General features: G+C 43.2%; 2 protein-coding genes across 2 annotated transcripts in view; both read right to left on the reverse strand.

Moving 5' to 3' along the window:
- Positions 1-2: 2 nt before the first annotated feature.
- Positions 3-13,854, reverse strand: LOC307020017 (uncharacterized protein; the record flags this gene model as incomplete). The annotated part of the gene is made up of 8 exons (XM_079651105.1): positions 13,716-13,854; positions 6,863-6,951; positions 3,721-4,068; positions 3,060-3,385; positions 1,988-2,030; positions 1,119-1,180; positions 133-230; positions 3-47 (listed from the first exon to the last, which is right to left on the reverse strand). Coding segments are annotated over exons 2-8 (960 nt in total), but the record flags the coding sequence as incomplete, so codon positions are not given.
- A 731-nt stretch (positions 13,855-14,585) lies between these two features.
- The window catches only part of chd1l (chromodomain helicase DNA binding protein 1-like), a 31,879-nt gene continuing 21,464 nt past the window's right edge, over positions 14,586-25,000 (reverse strand). Inside the window, exons 20-25 of the mRNA XM_079664992.1 lie at positions 24,749-24,819; positions 24,185-24,299; positions 20,138-20,246; positions 16,922-17,180; positions 15,340-15,426; positions 14,586-14,808 (exon numbers count right to left, since the gene is read on the reverse strand). Coding sequence (XP_079521118.1) covers positions 14,689-14,808; positions 15,340-15,426; positions 16,922-17,180; positions 20,138-20,246; positions 24,185-24,299; positions 24,749-24,819 — 761 coding nt within the window. The 3' untranslated portion in view covers positions 14,586-14,688. The remainder of the gene's footprint in view (positions 14,809-15,339; positions 15,427-16,921; positions 17,181-20,137; positions 20,247-24,184; positions 24,300-24,748; positions 24,820-25,000) is intronic.

Consider the following 25,000-nt stretch of genomic DNA (forward strand, 5'->3'; position numbering starts at 1 on the left):
AAGTCGATCTTACTGATGCTCCTGAACTGCTGCTCAAAGATATCGATCTGAAACAGAAACAGAAACGTTATTTTAAACATCCAGAAGCTCCTGTGAGAAAACTCAAAACATTCAAATAAACTTTATACGTACGTGTGTGTCGAAGCCGTTGTGTCTCAGCAGAGCCACGAAGTTTATGATCTCGTTCACGTGTTTATCGTTGTCCGCTTCATACGTGACGAAGACCCTCCCTGTATCAGAGAGCAGGGTGTTATCATGAAAAGAGCTTTGTTAATCTGTAAATAAAATGTAATCAAACTGTAATTAATATGTAATTAATCTGTAATTTATCTGTAAATAACATGTAAATAATCTGTAAATAATCTGTAATTAATCTGTAATTAATATGTAAATAATCTGTAAATAATCTGTAATTAATCTGTAATTAATATGTAAATAAAATGTAATCAAACTGTAATTAATCTGTAAATAACATGTAAATAATCTGTAAATAACATGTAAATAATCTGTAAATAATCTGTAAATAACATGTAAATAATCTGTAAATAACATGTAATTAATCTGTAAATAATCTGTAAATAACATGTAAATAATCTGTAAATAATCTGTAAATAATCTGTAAATAACATGTAATTAATCTGTAAATAATCTGTAAATAACATGTAATTAATCTGTAAATAATCTGTAAATAACATGTAATTAATCTGTAAATAATCTGTAAATAACATGTAATTAATCTGTAAATAATCTGTAAATAACATGTAATCAAACTGTAATTAATCTGTAAATAACATGTAAATAATCTGTAAATAACATGTAAATAATCTGTAAATAATCTGTAAATAACATGTAATCAAACTGTAAGTAATCTGTAAATAACATGTAATTAATCTGTAAATAATCTGTAAATAACATGTAATCAAACTGTAATTAATCTGTAAATAACATGTAAATAATCTGTAAATAACATGTAATCAAACTGTAATTAATCTGTAAATAACATGTAAATAATCTGTAAATAACATTTAAATAATCTGTAATCAACCTGTAATTAATCAGTAATTAATATTTAGTAATGAATCTGTAATGAACCGTTTAATGTGATGTTGAGCACTCACTCTGCTCCAGAGACAGCGGCGTGCTGTGAGGCTGCTTCTGTTTAGCGGGGGCCATGTAGTCTCTGCAGGAAATACGTTATTTAATCATTCTAATGAAATAACTAGAAACATGATCACATACACACATCGAGATCACACATCGAGATCACACATCCAGATCACACATCGAGATCACACATCCAGATCACACATCGAGATCACACATCGAGATCACACATCCAGATCACACATCCAGATCACACATCCAGATCACACATCCAGATCACACATCCAGATCACACATCGAGATCACACATCGAGATCACACATCCAGATCACACATCCAGATCACACATCCAGATCACACATCCAGATCACACATCAAGATCACACATCCAGATCACACATCCAGATCACACATCCAGATCACACATCCAGATCACACATCCAGATCACACATCCAGATCACACATCCAGATCACACATCCAGATCACACATCCAGATCACACATCCAGATCACACATCCAGATCACACATCGAGATCACACATCAAGAAACCCGGACACAGAAGTCAAAGGAGCTGAACAAAACTGTGATTATTTATTTGGCTTTTTGAACTCTTTTAGCCATTTTATTGCTTTTATTTTAAAGTTTTTTTTATGCTTTTAAATTCACAATATTAGGTCCTGTTTATTTAAAAAGAAAAGTTAATCTTAAAAGTATAAAAATAAATTGGTAAAATAAAATGAAAGGAAATTAGCAGCAACATCTGATAACATTAGGCGCGTTCAAAACATTGAGTTGTTAAATCTGCAGAGCGCCGGTTAGTCTCCTGTTAGTCTCCTTTAACTAAATTAAAGATATCTTTGATGTAATCATAAAAACTCACATGTGAGAGAGTCCGGCTCCAGGAGGTCTGCTGGCGTCAGGGTCTGAAGAGAAGACAGAACATCAGCAGGAGAGGACTCTTTAAAGTAGACACACTACATACTGATATACACCTGAACATCAGCAGGAGAGGACTCTTTAAAGTAAAGACACTACATACTGATATACACCTGAACATCAGCAGGAGAGGACTCTTTAAAGTAGAGACACTACATACTGATATACACCTGAACATCAGCAGGAGAGGACTCTTTAAAGTAGAGACACTACATACTGATATACACCTGAACATCAGCAGGAGAGGACTCTTTAAAGTAGAGACACTACATACTGATATACACCTGAACATCAGCAGGAGAGGACTCTTTAAAGTAGAGACACTACATACTGATATACACCTGAACATCAGCAGGAGAGGACTCTTTAAAGTAGAGACACTACATACTGATATACACCTGAACATCAGCAGGAGAGGACTCTTAAAAGTAGAGACACTACATACTGATATACACCTGAACATCAGCAGGAGAGGACTCTTTAAAGTAGAGACACTACATACTGATATACACCTGAACATCAGCAGGAGAGGACTCTTTAAAGTAGAGACACTACATGCTGATATACACCTGAACATCAGCAGGAGAGAACTCTTTAAAGTAGAGACACTACATGCTGATATACACCTGAACATCAGCAGGAGAGGACTCTTTAAAGTAGAGACACTACATGCTGATATACACCTGAACATCAGCAGGAGAGGACTCTTTAAAGTAGAGACACTACATGCTGATATACACCTGAACATCAGCAGGAGAGGACTCTTTAAAGTAGAGACACTACATACTGATAGACACCTGAACATCAGAAGGAGAGGACTCTTTAAAGTAGAGACACTACATACTGATATACACCTGAACATCAGCAGGAGAGGACTCTTTAAAGTAGAGACACTACATGCTGATATACAGTAAAACCTGAAACCTTATACAGTAGAGGTTAAAAATCCTCCATGTCTTTTTGTTTTTACATTGAAACAAGCTACAATTACACTCTAGTTGTTATAGCAGACTCACAGTAGGGGTTGTATGCAGGGTGTTGCGGGGGGAGCCAGGGTTTGGGGCCCCTGAAGGGGTCGGGGGGTAACTGGGCGAAGCAGGCGGCCCCCGGTGGAGCGCAGGAGTACGGAGACAGCGTGTGGTGGAACAGGTTCCCAGAGGGGGGGTTGGAGCACAGAGACAGAGGCTGCTCCAGGCTGCTGGACACCAACTTGTACCCAGACAGGAAGCTCTCTGCTGGGGAGGAGCCGCTGCTGGGGTACCCCCCCGACCAGCTGCTGGAGAAACTGGGGTGCAGCCAGGCGGCGGGGGGGTGCGTCTGGCTGGGGAAGGGCGTGGGCTGGCTGAAGATAAGAATCAGAATTTGTTACAGCAGAAAAGAGCCAAAGACAGCTTGATGTTAATTTTGTGTAACTTTTTTTATTATCATTTTTGTATCTTTAAATACTTTTGTATGCGTGCTTTAGGTTTAACGGTCTGGTGGCCCTGAAGTGCAAGTCAAAACAACATTTCACAAAACACGACAGCATGTTCTCCCTAAAGGAGTAGCCTTTCCGTCATTCTTAAAATGTCGTTGTGTTTTCTGAAATGTTGTTTTGACTTGCACTTCAGACCCACCGTATAAAAGACATGAAAAAGTGCATTTTGCAGGATAGGAGACCTTTAAAGAGGGTCTGACCTGAGGCCGTATCCGGGGGGCTGGTAGCAGCAGAAACCAGCAGGGGGGAGGCTGTGTTTCAGGTCCTGCCTCTGGGTGCTGGAGAGGGAGGAACCGGGGGAGACAGGGTGAGGGTCATGGTCCCGATGGGAGAACACAGGGTGAGGGTCATGGTCCCGATGGGAGAACACAGGGTGAGGGTCATGGTCCCGATGGGAGGAGACAGGGTGAGGGTCATGGTCCAGATGGGGGTGAGGGTTTGGGTCCCGATGGGAGGAGACAGGGTGAGGGTTTGGGTCCTCGGAGCTCATGGTCTCATCGTCCTCCTCAGGAGTGTTGAGGTGAAATCTGCTCAGCTGCCTCACGTGACTAACAGGAAACAGAAATAACACCTAAATAACTACAGGTGCTCCATAGAGAGCATCCTGACCTTCAGGTGCTCCATAGAGAGCATCCTGACCTTCAGGTGCTCCATAGAGAGCATCCTGACCTCCAGGTGCTCCATAGAGAGCATCCTGACCTCCTACAGGTGCTCCATAGAGAGCATCCTGACCTACAGGTGCTCCATAGAGAGCATCCTGACCTCCTACAGGTGCTCCATAGAGAGCATCCTGACCTACAGGTGCTCCATAGAGAGCATCCTGACCTACAGGTGCTCCATAGAGAGCATCCTGACCTCCTACAGGTGCTCCATAGAGAGCATCCTGACCTCCTACAGGTGCTCCATAGAGAGCATCCTGACCTCCTACAGGTGCTCCATAGAGAGCATCCTGACCTTCAGGTGCTCCATAGAGAGCATCCTGACCTTCTACAGGTGCTCCATAGAGAGCATCCTGACCTTCAGGTGCTCCATAGAGAGCATCCTGACCTACAGGTGCTCCATAGAGAGCATCCTGACCTACAGGTGCTCCATAGAGAGCATCCTGACCTTCAGGTGCTCCATAGAGAGCATCCTGACCTTCAGGTGCTCCATAGAGAGCATCCTGACCTTCTACAGGTGCTCCATAGAGAGCATCCTGACCTTCAGGTGCTCCATAGAGAGCATCCTGACTTTCTGCAGGTGCTCCACAGAGAGCATCCTGACCTTCTGCAGGTGCTCCATAGAGAGCATCCTGACCTTCAGGTGCTCCATAGAGAGCATCCTGACCTACAGGTGCTCCATAGAGAGCATCCTGACCTACAGGTGCTCCATAGAGAGGATCCTGACCTCCTACAGGTGCTCCATAGAGAGCATCCTGACCTCCTACAGGTGCTCCATAGAGAGCATCCTGACCTCCTACAGGTGCTCCATAGAGAGCATCCTGACCTACAGGTGCTCCATAGAGAGCATCCTGACCTACAGGTGCTCCATAGAGAGCATCCTGACCTCCTTCAGGTGCTCCATAGAGAGCATCCTGACCTACAGGTGCTCCATAGAGAGCATCCTGACCTACAGGTGCTCCATAGAGAGCATCCTGACCTTCAGGTGCTCCATAGAGAGCATCCTGACCTACAGGTGCTCCATAGAGAGCATCCTGACCTCCTACAGGTGCTCCATAGAGAGCATCCTGACCTACTTCAGGTGCTCCACAGAGAGCATCCTGACCTTCAGGTGCTCCATAGAGAGCATCCTGACCTCCTACAGGTGCTCCATAGAGAGCATCCTGACCTCCTACAGGTGCTCCATAGAGAGCATCCTGACCTCCAGGTGCTCCATAGAGAGCATCCTGACCTCCTTCAGGTGCTCCATAGAGAGCATCCTGACCTCCTTCAGGTGCTCCATAGAGAGCATCCTGACCTCCTTCAGGTGCTCCATAGAGAGCATCCTGACCTCCTTCAGGTGCTCCATAGAGAGCATCCTGACCTACAGGTGCTCCATAGAGAGCATCCTGACCTTCAGGTGCTCCATAGAGAGCATCCTGACCTTCAGGTGCTCCATAGAGAGCATCCTGACCTACAGGTGCTCCATAGAGAGCATCCTGACCTCCTTCAGGTGCTCCATAGAGAGCATCCTGACCTACATGTGCTCCATAGAGAGCATCCTGACCTACAGGTGCTCCATAGAGAGCATCCTGACCTACAGGTGCTCCATAGGGAGCATCCTGACCTACAGGTGCTCCATAGAGAGCATCCTGACCTACAGGTGCTCCACAGAGAGCATCCTGACCTTCAGGTGCTCCATAGAGAGCATCCTGATCTACAGGTGCTCCATAGAGAGCATCCTGACCTACAGGTGCTCCATAGAGAGCATCCTGACCTTCAGGTGCTCCATAGAGAGCATCCTGACCTACAGGTGCTCCATAGAGAGCATCCTGACCTTCAGGTGCTCCATAGAGAGCATCCTGACCTACAGGTGCAAAGTAAAAGTAGAAGTACTCAGATTTTGTACTTGAGTAAAAGTAGAAGTACTCAGATCTTGTAGTAAAAGTAGAAGTACTCAGATCTTGTACTTGAGTAAAAGTAGAAGTACTCAGATCTTGTACTTGAGTTAAAGTAGAAGTACTCAGATCTTGTACTTGAGTAAAAGTAGAAGTACTCAGATCTTGTACTTGAGTAAAAGTAGAAGTACCAGAGTGTAGGAATACTCTGTTACAGTAAAAGTCCTGAATTCAAAATGTTCCTCAAGTGAAAGTAGAAAAGTATTCTCATCAAAATATAGTGAAAGACAGTAAAAGTAGTCGTTGTGCAGATTGGTCCATTTCAGAATAATAGATATGATATGTTTTATAATGATTGATCATGAAAGTGTTCTCAAAGCTGGTAAAGGTGCAGCTAGTTTGAATGACTTTGTATACTGCAGGGTAGCTGGTGGATTTACTCCAGGTGGAACAAAAGTCTGATTTAACACTTGATTATATTTCACATCATTCATCCACATCTGTGAAGTAACTAAAGGTATAAATACGTGTAGTGGAGTAGAAGTACACCATGTACCTCTGAACTGTAGAGAGTAGAAGTACACAGTAGTAAAACCAAATGGAACTTACTTCCCACTTCTGATTATTTCTCATTGTAAAGAACGTTGTGCTGTATTTCTCGGCTCTACACAAACATCTGTTCCCTTTAGCCTTTACTCCCTCCTCAGTTCCCTCAGTTAGTGTCTCGTGTATCGTGTCATGTATCGTGTCATGTGTTATGTGTCATGTATCGTGTCATGTGTCATGTGTCATGTGTCATGTGTCACCTGTGTGTTGCTGGTTGTGTGGCAGCGGGCAGCATCATTGATCCTCCTCCTCACATCCATCAGCTTCCTGTTTACGCTGCATCTGAACTCTGTGGAGGACATTTCATTAAAGGTCACCCATCGTGCAAAATCCACTTCCTCATGTCTCTTCTACATCAACATGTGTCCCCTCTTCTTCATGTCTCTTCTACATCAACATGTGTCCCCTCTTCTTCATGTCTCTTCTACATCAACATGTGTCCCCTCTTCTTCATGTCTCTTCTACATCAACATGTGTCCCCTCTTCTTCATGTCTCTTCTACATCAACATGTGTCCCCTCTTCTCCATGTCTCTTCTACATCAACACGTGTCCCCTCTTCTCCATGTCTCTTCTACATCAACATGTGTCCCCTCTTCTCCATGTCTCTTCTACATCAACATGTGTCCCCTCTTCTTCATGTCTCTTCTACATCAACATGTGTCCCCTCTTCTTCATGTCTCTTCTACATCAACATGTGTCCCCTCTTCTCCATGTCTCTTCTACATCAACACGTGTCCCCTCTTCTCCATGTCTCTTCTACATCAACATGTGTCCCCTCTTCTTCATGTCTCTTCTACATCAACATGTGTCCCCTCTTCTTCATGTCTCTTCTACATCAACATGTGTCCCCTCTTCTTCATGTCTCTTCTACATCAACATGTGTCCCCTCTTCTCCATGTCTCTTCTACATCAACACGTGTCCCCTCTTCTCCATGTCTCTTCTACATCAACATGTGTCCCCTCTTCTTCATGTCTCTTCTACATCAACATGTGTCCCCTCTTCTTCATGTCTCTTCTACATCAATATGTGTCCCCTCTTCTTCATGTCTCTTCTACATCAACATGTGTCCCCTCTTCTCCATGTCTCTTCTACATCAACATGTGTCCCCTCTTCTCCATGTCTCTTCTACATCAACATGTGTCCCCTCTTCTCCATGTCTCTTCTACATCAACATGTGTCCCCTCTTCTTCATGTCTCTTCTACATCAACACGTGTCCCCTCTTCTCCATGTCTCTTCTACATCAACATGTGTCCCCTCTTCTTCATGTCTCTTCTACATCAACATGTGTCCCCTCTTCTTCATGTCTCTTCTACATCAATATGTGTCCCCTCTTCTTCATGTCTCTTCTACATCAACATGTGTCCCCTCTTCTCCATGTCTCTTCTACATCAACATGTGTCCCCTCTTCTTCATGTCTTCTACATCAATATGTGTCCCCTCTTCTTCATGTCTCTTCTACATCAACATGTGTCCCCTCTTCTTCATGTCTCTTCTACATCAACATGTGTCCCCTCTTCTCCATGTCTCTTCTACATCAACATGTGTCCCCTCTTCTTCATGTCTCTTCTACATCAACATGTGTCCCCTCTTCTTCATGTCTCTTCTACATCAACATGTGTCCCCTCTTCTCCATGTCTCTTCTACATCAACATGTGTCCCCTCTTCTCCATGTCTCTTCTACATCAACATGTGTCCCCTCTTCTTCATGTCTCCTCTACATCAACATGTGTCCCCTCTTCTCCATGTCTCCTCTACATCAACATGTGTCCCCTCTTCCTCATGTCTCCTCTACATCAACATGTGTCCCCACTTCTTCATGTCTCTTCTACATCAACATGTGTCCCCTCTTCTCCATGTCTCTTCTACATCAACACGTGTCCCCTCTTCTCCATGTCTCTTCTACATCAACATGTGTCCCCTCTTCTTCATGTCTCTTCTACATCAACATGTGTCCCCTCTTCTTCATGTCTCTTCTACATCAATATGTGTCCCCTCTTCTTCATGTCTCTTCTACATCAACATGTGTCCCCTCTTCTTCATGTCTCTTCTACATCAACATGTGTCCCCTCTTCTTCATGTCTCTTCTACATCAACATGTGTCCCCTCTTTTTCATGTCTCTTCTACATCAACATGTGTCCCCTCTTCTTCATGTCTCTTCTACATCAACATGTGTCCCCTCTTCTTCATGTCTCTTCTACATCAACATGTGTCCCCTCTTCCTCATGTCTCTTCTACATCAACATGTGTCCCCTCTTCCTCATGTCTCCTCTACATCAACATGTGTCCCCTCTTCTTCATGTCTCTCCAACATCAACATGTGTCCCCTCTTCTTCATGTCGAATCAAATCAAAGTTTATTTATAAAGCACATTTAAAAGCGATCTTTGGTCGGGCCAAAGTGCTGTACATGTAATAAATACTACAATCACAATAAAAGATAATAAATTACAACAGATATAAAAAACACAGGGAAAAGTCAGGAGTCGTGCTCCGCTCTGACTAGAAGGCCAGAGAGAAGAAGTGTGTTTTAAGAGTAGATTTAAAAACCCCTAGAGTCTGGGCCGACCTCACGTGGAGGGGCAGAGTGTTCCAGAGCCTGGGGCCAGCTGCTGCGAAGGTGCCCTCTGGTTTTGAGCCTGGTCTTGGGCACTACCATCAGCAGCTGGTCAGCAGACCTTAAGGCTCTGGGGTGTAGCGCTGGAGGAGTTCAGCTATATAGGCCGGAGCCAGCCCATTCAGGGCTTTGAAAACAAATAAAAGGATTTTAAAATCAATTCTGAAGCGAACTGGAAGCCAGTGCAGTGAGGCCAGAGATGGGGTGATGTGTTCACGCTCTTTGTGGCCAGTGAGAAGACGTGCAGCTGCGTTCTGCTCTAGCTGCAGGCGTCTGATTGAGGCCTGGTCCTTACCCACATACAGAGCATTGCAGTAATCCAACCTCGAGGTAACAAAGGCGTTAATAACCCTTTCCAGGTCTTTAAAAGATAAAAATGACTTGGTTTAGGCCAATAGTCGTTTTAAAAAAAAGCAGGTTTTGACTACGCTGCTGACCTGCTTATCAAATTTAAAAGCGATATTGAAGGTCACTCCAAGGTTCGTGACAGAGGGGAGGATATTATTTTTGAGGGAGCTCAGAATATCAACCTGGGAGACTGGAGGTTGGGATCCAAAAAAGATAACCTCAGTCTTGCTCTCATTGAGGTTGAGGAAATGTTGGCTCAGCCAGGATTTGATCTCTGCTAAGCTGTCCATCAATAGCTGTAATGAGTTGGCATTTGAATTGAGAGGCAGATAGATCTGTACATCGTCGGCGTAGCAGTGGAAGGGGATGTTGTGTTTTGTGAGAATTGAACCTACTGTAGGGGCAGTATGTACAGTAGAAAAAGGATGGGGCCCAGGATAGAGCCTTGGGGAACCTCACAGGTAAGAGGGGCTTTAGCAGAGGAGAAGGTACCTAGCAGCACTGAGAAGCTACGGTCTCTTCTACATCAACATGTGTCCCCTCTTCTCCATGTCTCTTCTACATCAACATGTGTCCCCTCTTCTCCATGTCTCTTCTACATCAACATGTGTCCCCTCTTCTCCATGTCTCTTCTACATCAACATGTGTCCCCTCTTCTTCATGTCTCTTCTACATCAACATGTGTCCCCTCTTCCTCATGTCTCTTCTACATCAACATGTGTCCCCTCTTCCTCATGTCTCTTCTACATCAAAATGTGTCCCCTCTTCTTCATGTCTCTTCTACATCAACATGTGTCCCCTCTTCCTCATGTCTCTTCTACATCAACATGTGTCCCCTCTTCCTCATGTCTCTTCTACATCAACATGTGTCCCCTCTTCTCCATGTCTCTTCTACATCAACATGTGTCCCCTCTTCTCCATGTCTCTTCTACATCAACATGTGTCCCCTCTTCTTCATGTCTCTTCTACATCAACATGTGTTCCCTCTTCTTCATGTCTCTTCTACATCAACATGTGTCCCCTCTTCTTCATGTCTCTTCTACATCAACATGTGTCCCCTCTTCTTCATGTCTCTTCTACATCAACATGTGTCCCCTCTTCTTCATGTCTCTTCTACATCAACATGTGTCCCCTCTTCTCCATGTCTCTTCTACATCAACATGTGTCCCCTCTTCTTCATGTCTCTTCTACATCAACATGTGTCCCCTCTTCTTCATGTCTCTTCTACATCAACATGTGTCCCCTCTTCTCCATGTCTCTTCTACATCAACATGTGTCCCCTCTTCTTCATGTCTCTTCTACATCAACATGTGTCCCCTCTTCTTCATGTCTCTTCTACATCAACATGTGTCCCCTCTTCTCCATGTCTCTTCTACATCAACATATGTCCCCTCTTCTCCATGTCTCTTCTACATCAATATGTGTCCCCTCTTCTCCATGTCTCTTCTACATCAACATGTGTCCCCTCTTCTTCATGTCTCTTCTACATCAACATGTGTCCCCTCTTCTTCATGTCTCTTCTACATCAACATGTGTCCCTTCTTCTTCATGTCTCTTCTACATCAACATGTGTCCCCTCTTCTTCATGTCTCTTCTACATCAACATGTGTCCCCTCTTCTCCATGTCTCTTCTACATCAACATGTGTCCCCTCTTCTTCATGTCTCTTCTACATCAACATGTGTCCTCTCTTCTCCATGTCTCTTCTACATCAACATGTGTCCCCTCTTCTTCATGTCTCTTCTACATCAACATGTGTCCCCTCTTCCTCATGTCTCTTCTACATCAACATGTGTCCCCTCTTCCTCATGTCTCTTCTACATCAACATGTGTCCCCTCTTCTTCATGTCTCTTCTACATCAACATGTGTCCCTTCTTCTTCATGTCTCTTCTACATCAACATGTGTCCCCTCTTCTTCATGTCTCTTCTACATCAACATGTGTCCCCTCTTCTCCATGTCTCTTCTACATCAACATGTGTCCCCTCTTCTTCATGTCTCTTCTACATCAACATGTGTCCTCTCTTCTCCATGTCTCTTCTACATCAACATGTGTCCCCTCTTCTCCATGTCTCTTCTACATCAACATGTGTCCCCTCTTCTTCATGTCTCTTCTACATCAACATGTGTCCTCTCTTCTTCATGTCTCTTCTACATCAACATGTGTCCCCTCTGTGGAAAGAGACTCTAAAGTTTCAGGAACAAAGATTCTCTCTCTTTTTGATCCATTTCTATAAAAACCTGTCTGAAAATGAGCTGATCAGATTTTGGCCAATTGATGATGTCATAACGATGTTTTGTCTTGTGTAACCATTAGCCAATCAGCAACCAAGGTAGCCCCCCCCCCCCCCCCCCTCTCCTTATCACCTGAATCTCCTCCTAGAGCTCCATTGAGTTCTTTGTAACCAAATGTCTCTCAGAGGGGCGTGGGGAGGGGCTCCTTATTTTCATCTAAAGTAACAGACAGAGAATCAGCACTTTGGAAACAGGGCTGAAACAGAGGGGATTATGGGTAATGCTGCCATGATCTTTTTGGTGTTTCAGCCAATCAGAGACAGGCTCTGGATATATCTAAGACCTGGGATATATTGATGAAGAGGATGATAATAGGGGACCTTTAACAGCCAATTAAAACTGACTTTGCAAACAATATCTCAAAGAGCATTCAGTATTTCCTAACTGAGCGTTGTGACGTTAGCCCACGCGCTCTGCTGATCAAAGGCTCGGGGATTTCTCGGGGTGTTTGGTGGTTAAAGCTCAGATGATGATGATATGTGGGAATACAGAAGTGATGCAGAAACAAGATGGAAAATCAAACCACAAAACTTCCAGAAGTATAAAATACGTCTCGACACGTCACCTTTAAAAAGAGATGAATCACAGCGTTATTATCATTTATAATTGGAGACATGAAAACACCACAACTACGGAAGCCCTTAAGAGACAGTTAACGGGCGTTCATGGGCTTTTGTCCCTCCCCTAAATGATACTCCCGCACAACGGGGTCTAATCGCCAAACACCATTACATTCATCTGTGTATTCTTGTCAATAAATATATATTGTTACATCAAAACAAGTCTCTTCTGATTGGACAAGAGTTATTAGGAATAGCTCCTGCGATAACAGGGTCATTTATTCAAGATACTAAATGTCTCTTCAATGACATGGATGAATCAAGAATAATACATTATATGCTATTCTTTTAGATTATACACAAATAAAATGTATGATGTTTTTGTTTTTCAAGATGTTCACGTTTTCTTTGTGTCATTTTCTCAAGATGATGGGATCATTCTTACAACACAGACCTACTGAACACGACTGTAGCTCTAACAAAACTCAGTTGAGGAGTGTGTACCGGGCCTACTACACACACCTGACACACACACACCTGACACACACACACAGCACTTTCCACTGAAGCTGACCCAGTTATATATCCGTTTCACTTTTGTGCTGACTTCATGCACTCTATAATAGAACACACACACACACACACACACACACACACACACACACACACACACACACACACACACACACACACACACACACACACACACACACACACACACACACACACACACACACACACACACACACACACACACACACACACACACACACACACACACACACACACACACACACACACACACACACACACACACACACACACACACACACACACACACACACACACGTCTCTAAAGACGTACCCGCTTAAATCAGCCGGTGTTTTCTTACACTTTACATGAGAAACGTGTCAAAGTTAAATAATCTGTTGTGTAACTTTAAGAGAAGAACCTCAATAGTTTTAAAGGTCAACTCAAAGAATGGTTGAGGAACAAACATAAACGCTTGTATGCTGCTCTTGCTCTTTTGCATATCATTTATTTATTTGTTGCTATATTTACAAATGTCATGTTCTTAAATGTTGTATGTGAGGGACTACGGATGGAAATGAGCTCAAAGCTCAAATCCGGCATGTTTACACTTGAAGCATTATTTGTCTAAAGTGTTCATTAATGTGCATTGTCCCTATTCAAATAAACGATTACATGAAACGAAAATGAATCCCTGACTCACCTCTGCAGGTAAACTCCTCCTGAAGCGCGCGAGCCCCGTCAGGAAAACACCTTAACACCAGAAGAGCTCACATCAACAAACCCTGAGAGTTTATATGAAAGTATGAAGATGTGTTTAAAGTCCTCTCCGTGAAACGGAGGGCGGATTTTGACGGAGGGAGCGCTCGGTTCTTCGATTTGAGGCTGAAGCCCCGCCCCCCTCGCTGAGAGGCTCCACCTGTGGGGGGGGGGGGGGGGGGGGGGGGGGATGTTTATTCTCAAGTGAGGGAACGATCATTTTATACCGAGAGTGCAGTTCCTTTAATTCAAAAATAAAGTTTAAATCTCTTGCACTAATGTAGACATTACTGTATGTTTTGCACTGTATTTCATGCATGTATTATTATTATTATTATTATCATCATCATTAACTATGGTTTCCTACAGTATGTGTTGTGCATTGCATCTCACCTTAAATATAGCAGTGTTTTATTTACCATTTTAACCCTTTTATATATTCATTTAATTTCTATTTCACCTTGTTGTAAAGCACGTGTTGCTGCATTTCTTGTGGAACAGGTATTTTAACGTTATTGGTTGCATAACAGGATGACATAACTTGTCTGTGTGTGTGTGTGTGTGTGTGTGCGTGTGTGTGTCTCTGGTTAATTCGTGTTCATTTCTTGTGGAACAGGTATTTTAAAAACGTTATTGTTATTAGTTGCACAACAGTATGACATAACTTGGGGGTATACAGTATACTCTCTGTGTCTCTGTGTGTGTCTCTGTGTGTGTGCGCGTGTCACCCTGGTTAATTAGTGTTCCTACAGAGTCAACAGTAACCGAGTCAACACAGCAGAATAAAGAAGTGTTTGTTTTATTTTTGTCACTTTTCGATGAATGATTACAATATATTTCCTGCGTGATCTGAGCTGCGATGTTTTCCTGAAGCAGCCGGCAGAGTTTATTAAAGCTTTGCACCGAGTTAATAAAGATTAGAGGGGATGTGGGAACATGGCCGCGTTGACTCTGCTCTGTTTGCAGAAGCACGACTCCATCCAGAGTTTCTGCACCACGACGGCCTGAGGGTAGCGGCTCTGCAGCTCCTGCAGCTCCTGCTCAAAAGACAACAACATCAACAACAACAACAAACACTGTTATTGTGCTTTTACGGCATGCTCTTTGATTATCCTCTGCTTTAGCATGAAGGTATTTGAAGTTCTAACTGTGTGAGAAAGCTTCCCCTCAGCTTTCTGGTTCACTAGAGCGAGATTAAGATGAAGAAAACACTTCCTGTGATTTAATCGCAGGACACCGATCAAAATAAAGCTGAATCAACTCCATCCTCTTGGTGAACAGTGAAGAGTCTGAATTACAGTCAGGTCTTTCTGCAGGACAACAAGCACAGAAGCTTAAAAGGTTCTTTGCTGAATGGAGTTCGGATCGAGTCTCTGTTTACAAGAAGATTTCTATATATTCTGCAACTTAAAAATGATATTTATTTGCATTAATATGTTGATTATGCTCCCACTGACGGCTACACTAACCCCTGACTCTGCATGTAATCTCACATGAATTCACTTCTTGTGTTGTGTGTGAACACTCAGAGAAGTTTAAATGATTATGATGAATCCTCAGATACTGACCTGTGATTGGACGCTGCTCTCCACCTCGGCCACGATGTGCGTGACCTCCGGACTCATGACCTCCTCCTCGTCTCCGTCATACGTGATCTTAGCTAAGGAGCGCTGACACTTCACAACACACTGTGAGCATACACCCGGTCTGTGAGTTACTGCAGCGTGATGAGTAGCTCACAGACTGCACACTGTGACCCTAACAGTGTTAAATGTTTTGAAAGAATATCACAAAGAATTTCATAAAAACGTCAGAAAGATCTACTGTAGGTAATAAAATGAATGGCGAGAAGTAAACTTAAAATGTTGAACATTCATTAAAAATATAATTAAATAATCACGGAGGAAAAAGACATCACAAAACGACCTTAAAACTAGACTTTTTGCTGGATCTCACCGACTCTCACTGCGGACAAGTACCTCATAAAGAATTTCATAAGAATATATAAAATGTCTCCTTTTATTCCAGAATTTTGTAGGAAAAAAACCATGGGTGTTTCTCAATGTCGAGGAAGGATGCTCCAGAGCCACTATTTCAAGGATGCTACGTCATCGAGTGCCGCCGAAGGACCGTTCCAATGTCCAGCATACTTGGAATTCTACCGAGGCCGGCGTACTTCGTTGTGGGAAATGTCGAGGCTGCACGTGGGTGTTTCTCAATGTTGAGGAGGCTTGCTTGGTTGCACATGTCTTCAGAGTCACTTGCTTCAGAAGCGAGGCAAGAGTCCTTCCTAGCCTCCGAAAACGAAGAATGGTGGAACACGCTAACACGCTAACAGGCTAACAGGTGTGCGTCATATGAGAGGCCCCGCCTTAATGGAGCGCGATTTCCGCCAAAGATTTGGAAATTGGTCCGTGCGCAAAGCATTGTGGGGATTTTAAGACCGCGGAGTCTACACATGTGCAGCCTCGACATTTCTCCAAACGAAGTACGCCGGGCTCGGTAGAATTCCAAGTATGCTGGACATTGGAACAGTCCTTCGATGGCACTCGATGACGAAGTATGCTTGAAATAGTGGCTCTGGAGCAGCTTCACTCGACATTGAGAAACACCCTGTTCCAATGTCCAGGATCCTTGGAATTCTACCGAGGCCGGCGTCCTTCGTTGCGGGAAATGTCGAGGCTGCACATGTGTATCCTCCGCTGTCTTAAAATCCCCACAATGCTTTGCGCGCGGACCAATTTCCAAATCTTTGGCGGAAAATGTAAGGCGGGGCCTCTCATATGACGCACACCGGCACACCTGCTAGCCTGTTCTGACCATTCTTAGTTTTCCGAGGCTAGGAAGGATTCTTGCCTCGCTTCTGAAGGAGCTGACTCTGAGGTACATGTGCTACCAAGGAAGCGTCCTTGACATTGAGAAACACCCCATGAAAAACTTGTAGGATAAAACAAATCTAGTTCTTACAGTCCCAGACCTGTCACAGAAACGTACGAACTAAACTGTGGAGGAGTACCTCATTAAAAAGCCATAACAATTTCAAAAGAATTGCTAAAGAAATCCTAAAAATATCAAACTCACATTTAAAACATCAGTACTATATTTTGTATATTTATATTGAATGCAGCTCTGTGATGAAGGATATGTGACGAGGTGGCGGGCGAGCCTCTTCCTCTCTGACGCCGGCAGGTTGTAGAAAAACACCCGGACGCCCTTCATGAAGTCTGGCAGCGCCGCGGGGCCGCAGGGAGCACTTGATTCTGCGTCCTCTGTCACCCGGGTGGAGTCAGGCTGCTGTGGATCAGAGGAGGATGTTGAGGGAGCGCTTGTTTCTGCGTCATCAGTGACCCGGGGGGAGTCAGGGGAGGATGAAGAGGGGGCGGAGCTCTTGGCTCTGCTGTGATAGTAACTGCAGGTGGAGTTAAGGGGGAAACGTGATCACCTGGGAGAGAGTTCAGAAGTGTTGAGAGGAGAGATGGAACAAGTTCACACATCCTTTACTCAGGTAAAAGTACACACATCCTTTACTCAGGTAGAAGTACACACACCCTTAACTCAAGTAGAAGTACACACATCCTTTACTCAGGTAGAAGTACACACACCCTTTACTCAATCAGAAGTACACACATTCTTTACTCAGGTAGAAGTACACACACCCTTTACTCAAGTAGAAGTACACACATCCTTTACTCAAGTAGAAGTACACACATCCTTTACTCAGGTAGAAGTACACACACCCTTTACTCAATCAGAAGTACACACATTCTTTACTCAGGTAGAAGTACACACACCCTTTACTCAAGTAGAAGTACACACATCCTTTGCTCAAGTAGAAGTACAGATACTCGTGTTTTAAAATACTCTGGTGAAAGTAGAAGTACTGACTAAACTTCTTTACTCAAGTCAAAGTAAAGAAGTATGTGCTTTGAAATGTACTTCAGTAAAAAGTACCCATAACTAGCAGCTGTTTTAAAGAGTACCTGACCTCCCTTTATATTAATAGAACAATAATGTCATTGTTAGCTAATGAATGTTTCCATGGTGACCAACGGCAACATGACAACGTTTCCATTGGTCCCTCTTCTTTAGAGAAGACCAGGAAATGATGGATACACGGATCGTGTTCAAATCAATAGGCACGCAATGACTCTAAATAATAATGATCACGCCACCAAACACACATTCAGACTAAAGGAACCAGCCTGTTTGGAAAATGAGAGAAGTAGAAAGTACAGGTATTTGTGTTCAACATGTAAGAAGTAGAAAGTACAGGTATTTGAGTTCAACATGTAAGAAGTAGAAAGTACAGGTATTTGAGTTCAACATGTGAGAAGTAGAAAGTACAGGTATTTGAGTTCAACATGTGAGAAGTAGAAAGTACAGGTATTTGAGTTCAACATGTGAGAAGTAGAAAGTACAGGTATTTGTGTTCAACATGTAAGAAGTAGAAAGTACAGGTATTTGTGTTCAACATGTAAGAAGTAGAAAGTACAGGTATTTGAGTTCAACATGTGAGAAGTAGAAAGTACAGGTATTTGAGTTCAACATGTAAGAAGTAGAAAGTACAGGTATTTGAGTTCAACATGTAAGAAGTAGAAAGTTCAGGTATTTGAGTTCAACATGTAAGAAGTAGAAAGTACAGGTATTTGTGTTCAACATGTAAGAAGTAGAAAGTACAGGTATTTGAGTTCAACATGTGAGAAGTAGAAAGTACAGGTATTTGTGTTCAACATGTGAGAAGTAGAAAGTACAGGTATTTGTGTTCAACATGTAAGAAGTAGAAAGTACAGGTATTTGTGTTCAACATGTAAGAAGTAGAAAGTACAGGTATTTGAGTTCAACATGTAAGAAGTAGAAAGTTCAGGTATTTGAGTTCAACATGTAAGAAGTAGAAAGTACAGGTATTTGTGTTCAACATGTAAGAAGTAGAAAGTACAGGTATTTGAGTTCAACATGTAAGAAGTAGAAAGTACAGGTATTTGAGTTCAACATGTAAGAAGTAGAAAGTACAGGTATTTGAGTTCAACATGTAAGAAGTAGAAAGTACAGGTATTTGAGTTCAACATGTAAGAAGTAGAAAGTACAGGTATTTGAGTTCAACATGTAAGAAGTAGAAAGTACAGGTATTTGAGTTCAACATGTAAGAAGTAGAAAGTTCAGGTATTTGAGTTCAACATGTAAGAAGTAGAAAGTACAGGTATTTGTGTTCAACATGTAAGAAGTAGAAAGTACAGGTATTTGAGTTCAACATGTAAGAAGTAGAAAGTACAGGTATTTGAGTTCAACATGTAAGAAGTAGAAAGTACAGGTATTTGTGTTCAACATGTAAGAAGTAGAAAGTACAGGTATTTGTGTTCAACATGTAAGAAGTAGAAAGTACAGGTATTTGTGTTCAACATGTAAGAAGTAGAAAGTACAGGTATTTGTGTTCAACATGTAAGAAGTAGAAAGTACAGGTATTTGTGTTCAACATGTAAGAAGTAGAAAGTACAGGTATTTGAGTTCAACATGTAAGAAGTAGAAAGTACAGGTATTTGTGTTCAACATGTAAGAAGTAGAAAGTACAGGTATTTGAGTTCAACATGTGAGAAGTAGAAAGTACAGGTATTTGTGTTCAACATGTAAGAAGTAGAAAGTACAGGTATTTGAGTTCAACATGTAAGAAGTAGAAAGTACAGGTATTTGGGTTCAACATGTAAGAAGTAGAAAGTACAGGTATTTGTGTTCAACATGTAAGAAGTAGAAAGTACAGGTATTTGTGTTCAACATGTAAGAAGTAGAAAGTATAGGTATTTGTGTTCAACATGTAAGAAGTAGAAAGTACAGGTATTTGGGTTCAACATGTAAGAAGTAGAAAGTACAGGTATTTGTGTTCAACATGTAAGAAGTAGAAAGTACAGGTATTTGTGTTAAACATGTAAGAAGTAGAAAGTACAGGTATTTGTGTTCAACATGTAAGAAGTAGAAAGTACAGGTATTTGTGTTCAACATGTAAGAAGTAGAAAGTATAGGTATTTGTGTTCAACATGTAAGAAGTAGAAAGTACAGGTATTTGGGTTCAACATGTAAGAAGTAGAAAGTACAGGTATTTGTGTTCAACATGTAAGAAGTAGAAAGTACAGGTATTTGTGTTCAACATGTAAGAAGTAGAAAGTACAGGTATTTGTGTTAAACATGTAAGAAGTAGAAAGTACAGGTATTTGTGTTCAACATGTAAGAAGTAGAAAGTACAGGTATTTGGGTTCAACATGTAAGAAGTAGAAAGTAAAAAGTCGTGGAGTAAAGTACTGATACCAGAAACATGTACTGAAGTACAGTAAGGAAGTATTTGTACTCCACTACTTCCCACCTCTGATGAAAGGATACATGAAGGTGTGGACGCCGCGAGAGGACAGATGTTTCCGGATCAGACGCTCCGTGCCGTACCAGTTGAAGCCTCTGGTGGCGTGACCGATGCGAGGAAGATGCACGCTCGCTGTGGGAAACACAACATATAATAAAGTCAGAGTTAGCAACACGCCGGCAGCAGCTGCGTCTGGATTCTGTCGGTCGGTTCGTATGATGTAAAAGAGAGAAAAGCTGCAGATCTGGAGATTCAAAGACTTTTCTGCAAGGGGGACATTACTGCTGAATCCAATAAAAGAAGAGTTGGTGTCAGGGAATAATTCTGTATACATGTTGACCTTTCGCCCTCTGACGGAGATACTCCACCTTGAGCAGCCGCTATCTCCCTTAAAGTGGACCTATCATGCTATATTTGAATAATATAGTGTAGGACCATACCTATAGAAGGCATATTTATACTTTAGATTTTTCAAAATACCAAACAGATCATGCATTTTAGCCGTTCCTCATTTCTCTCAATTTAACTCTGTCTTTGCATCATGGGCTGATTCTGTGAGAACAGCACCACCTACAGGCCTGGCATATGCACTACAGCGTCTCCAGCGCTTTCCAACCGCAATGTCCGTGGCTGTCTCCTCCTGATTGGTGGAATTGGTCCAATAGCCGTAGCCTCACTTCTGTGACGTCATAGAAGTGTTCAAATCTGGATCAGTCTGTATCAGATCCGTTGCAGCCCCTTTTTAAGAGATTTGGGTATGGAGGAAAATAGAGAGGGTTGTGTTTTCTGACACTTGGTGAGTTCCCTGGAACACCGGGGACACATGTTCATGTAGAGAAGACGTACAAAAGTGCATTTAGCATGATAGGTCCCCTTTAAGGAGGGGCTGCCCTAGCAAGATGTTGTTGTTTCCAGTTTGTGACCGGGCAGCTCTCGGTCAGAGATAGTTGTTGTTGTGGGACACCTGGAACACATCCTCCTCGGGGTGTAGATGACCCCGAGCCATAAGAGACAACAAATGTGATTCAGTGTCCTCAGCTGTTTAGTCTCTCTATTGAAGAATGTTGATTATTACACTCTCTAGTTAAAACCTGGATCTACAGGAGGGCTCTTCAGAATTGATTGTGGCATCTCAACCGTGTGGTCAGACCGTGGCCCGTGACATGTCTTGTGAATTCTCCGGCCGAAGCTCCGGATAAACCGTCAGTGTTTGCCATCAGAGCTCCAGCTCTCCTCGTGTCTCTCTGAGCCCTGACTCCATCAGAGCTCCAGCTCTCCTCGTGTCTCTCTGAGTCCTGACTCCATCAGAGCTCCAGCTCTCCTCGTGTCTCTCTGAGCCCTGACTCCATCAGAGCTCCAGCTCTCCTCGTCTCTCTGAGCCCTGACTCCATCAGAGCTCCAGCTCTCCTCGTGTCTCTGAGTCCTGACTCCATCAGAGCTCCAGCTCTCCTCGTGTCTCTCTCTGAGCCCTGACCCCATCAGAGCTCCAGCTCTCCTCGTGTCTCTCTGAGTCCTGACTCCATCAGAGCTCCAGCTCTCCTCGTGTCTCTCTCTGAGCCCTGACCCCATCAGAGCTCCAGCTCTCCTCGTGTCTCTCTGAGTCCTGACTCCATCAGAGCTCCAGCTCTCCTCGTGTCTCTGAGTCCTGACTCCATCAGAGCTCCAGCTCTCCTCGTGTCTCTCTGAGTCCTGACTCCATCAGAGCTCCAGCTCTCCTCGTCTCTCTGAGTCCTGACTCCATCAGAGCTCCAGCTCTCCTCGTGTCTCTCTCTGAGCCCTGACCCCATCAGAGCTCCAGCTCTCCTCGTGTCTCTCTGAGTCCTGACTCCATCAGAGCTCCAGCTCTCCTCGTGTCTCTGAGTCCTGACTCCATCAGAGCTCCAGCTCTCCTCGTGTCTCTCTGAGTCCTGACTCCATCAGAGCTCCAGCTCTCCTCGTCTCTCTGAGTCCTGACTCCATCAGAGCTCCAGCTCTCCTCGTGTCTCTCTGAGTCCTGACTCCATCAGAGCTCCAGCTCTCCTCGTGTCTCTCTGAGTCCTGACTCCATCAGAGCTCCAGCTCTCCTTGTGTCTCTCTGAGTCCTGACTCCATCAGAGCTCCAGCTCTCCTCGTGTCTCTCTGAGTCCTGACTCCATCAGAGCTCCAGCTCTCCTCGTGTCTCTCTGAGTCCTGACTCCATCAGAGCTCCAGCTCTCCTTGTGTCTCTCTGAGTCCTGACTCCATCAGAGCTCCAGCTCTCCTCGTGTCTCTCTGAGTCCTGACTCCATCAGAGCTCCAGCTCTCCTCGTGTCTCTCTGAGTCCTGACTCCATCAGAGCTCCAGCTCTCCTCGTGTCTCTCTGAGTCCTGACTCCATCAGAGCTCCAGCTCTCCTCGTGTCTCTCTGAGTCCTGACTCCATCAGAGCTCCAGCTCTCCTCGTGTCTCTCTGAGTCCTGACTCCATCAGAGCTCCAGCTCTCCTCGTGTCTCTCTGAGTCCTGACTCCATCAGAGCTCCAGCTCTCCTTGTGTCTCTCTGAGTCCTGACTCCATCAAAGCTCCAGCTCTCCTCGTGTCTCTGAGTCCTGACTCCATCAGAGCTCCAGCTCTCCTCGTGTCTCTGAGTCCTGACTCCATCAAAGCTCCAGCTCTCCTCGTGTCTCTCTGAGTCCTGACTCCATCAGAGCTCCAGCTCTCCTCGTGTCTCTCTGAGTCCTGACTCCATCAGAGCTCCAGCTCTCCTCGTGTCTCTCTGAGTCCTGACTCCATCAGAGCTCCAGCTCTCCTCGTGTCTCTCTGAGTCCTGACTCCATCAGAGCTCCAGCTCTCCTCGTGTCTCTCTGAGCCCTGACTCCCATCGCTTCAGAAGTTTCCCCACTGAATTGGAGATTCATTCATTGATGAGCCATGTTATTACAGCAAACATTTTGAACATTTACCCCAAAACTGTCATAAAAACATGTATAAAATGTCTGAAAATCTGTAAGAAATGTCCGAAACCAGTGTCTCAGAGTCGTCTCAGAGTCAAGGTGATGTGTTTAAATGTCCAAAGATAGAAAAGTAACTCCAGATTAGAGAGAAACAGACTTTAGAGACTTTTCTGCAGGAGGAATGAAAGATCAAGTTTCTATCGATTAGCTGACAATGATTGCAGAGAAAGGGACAGACCGTAACCATTCAGTCCTGACAAATAACGGCTCCAACTACATTTGATTGGCCAAACTTCTAGTTACGTTTTGTGAGTGTGTGTAGTTGAGACTAGTTGTAGTATGAACTAATCACAAGTTGTATCAAAAACCTTCTCTCGGGGGAAACACGGTTAAATGTATATATTTCTCTTTTTGCGTTTTGTTTTTCCATTTCGTTTGTTTCTGAACATGAAAATTACCAAATGTTCTGTACAAAAACGCATGGCCGTGTATAAAAAGTGGAAGACTGAATGTCCCCCTCCATAAAAGGTCCATCTTTCTTTCTCATAGTTCGTACTTGAACTGCAGGAACTGATGTGTTTACGCTCCACTTGAGCGATGCTTGTCACTGCACTTCAGAAACGTTTGCATCACCAACAGGAAACAGTGTGAACAGACTCATGTAGAACAACCAGAGGAACATCTGACTCTTCTCATATTTTAGATAATTGTTTGTGTGAGAATCCTCCGTGCACGCAGAGTGATGACAGATCTGGTCAGGCGAGTCTAAAATAAGACGCCTCCTCCTCCTCCTCTTTGTCTTCACATAATAAGAGTAATTAGGGTAATTATGTGAGACTCTGAGATGAACATTGTCGCAATACTTTCTGACTTTTTATACACGTGTTATTAATCTGAGGATTTTTTAAGAATACAATTGATTTCTAAACATTTTAATCATTTTTTTTTATTATTTAAAAATATTGCTTTACTTGTTTTTTGTTTCAAAATGAATTGAATAATTATTTTATTTTATTTATTTATTTTCTAAAATCCCTAAAAAATAATAAATAAATATTGTTGTTTTTAATATTTTTTGAAATGCTGTATGTCGAAAATTACCCCGAAAAGTGTATAAAAAATACACAAAAAAATAAGTGAAGTATTGAGGGCTTGTTGGTACCCTTGAGTCTTTTTGCCACAGCGTAGATCTTCTTCAGTCCTTCGTCCAGAGCGGAGAGGAAGATGGCCGACAGTTTGTTGTTTCCGTCTCTCTGCTGCGCCACGATCAGAGCCAGCTGACAAACAGGAAGTAGAACAAACTCAGCTTATCTGAGGACTCATCAGAAATAAAACCACATAGCGACCAAAACAACTGAGAGAAGAAGAACAGCTGATCTCAGAACCAGCATCCAGTCCAGGCAGCGCTGAGTTTCGTTTTTAAGGAAGGACATATTCTGTTGATGTTTTCGAGCAACATTCTGACTTTTTTAAATTCTGACTTTCTTCTCGAATATTTAAAAAATAGTGCATTTTTTCTCAAAATCCAAAAATTCTTAGTTTTTCAAAAATACTCAACATTCAGATTTTTTTCAGAAAATCTAAAAATCCTGACTTTTTTCTTAAATTCTGAATTTTGTCCCTGAAAAACAAAAATTCTGACTTTTTCCTGAAAACCTTTGCAGACCATTAACATACAATCACCTATCGAACACCACAAAGAGAACAACAGGGACTTTTTAAGTACCTGATCCTGGCCGTCTAGTCGTGACTGTTTGTCGTCGACGGGGAAGAGCAGCACATTCCCCAGGTCCAAATCTGAAATAAACCACATTTCAAAAATTTATTTTCACTCAAATACTGCACTGTTTGAAATGTACTTGAGGATATTTCCATGTTCTGCTACTTCTACTTCATCTCAGGGGGAAATATTTCACATTTGACTGAACTACAAAAGACGTTGTAGCCGACACCTCCTCATCTCCACCGCTCCCGTGTT

Source organism: Notothenia rossii, assembly GCF_949606895.1.
Source record: "Notothenia rossii genome assembly, chromosome: 1".
Lineage (NCBI taxonomy): Eukaryota > Metazoa > Chordata > Actinopteri > Perciformes > Nototheniidae > Notothenia > Notothenia rossii.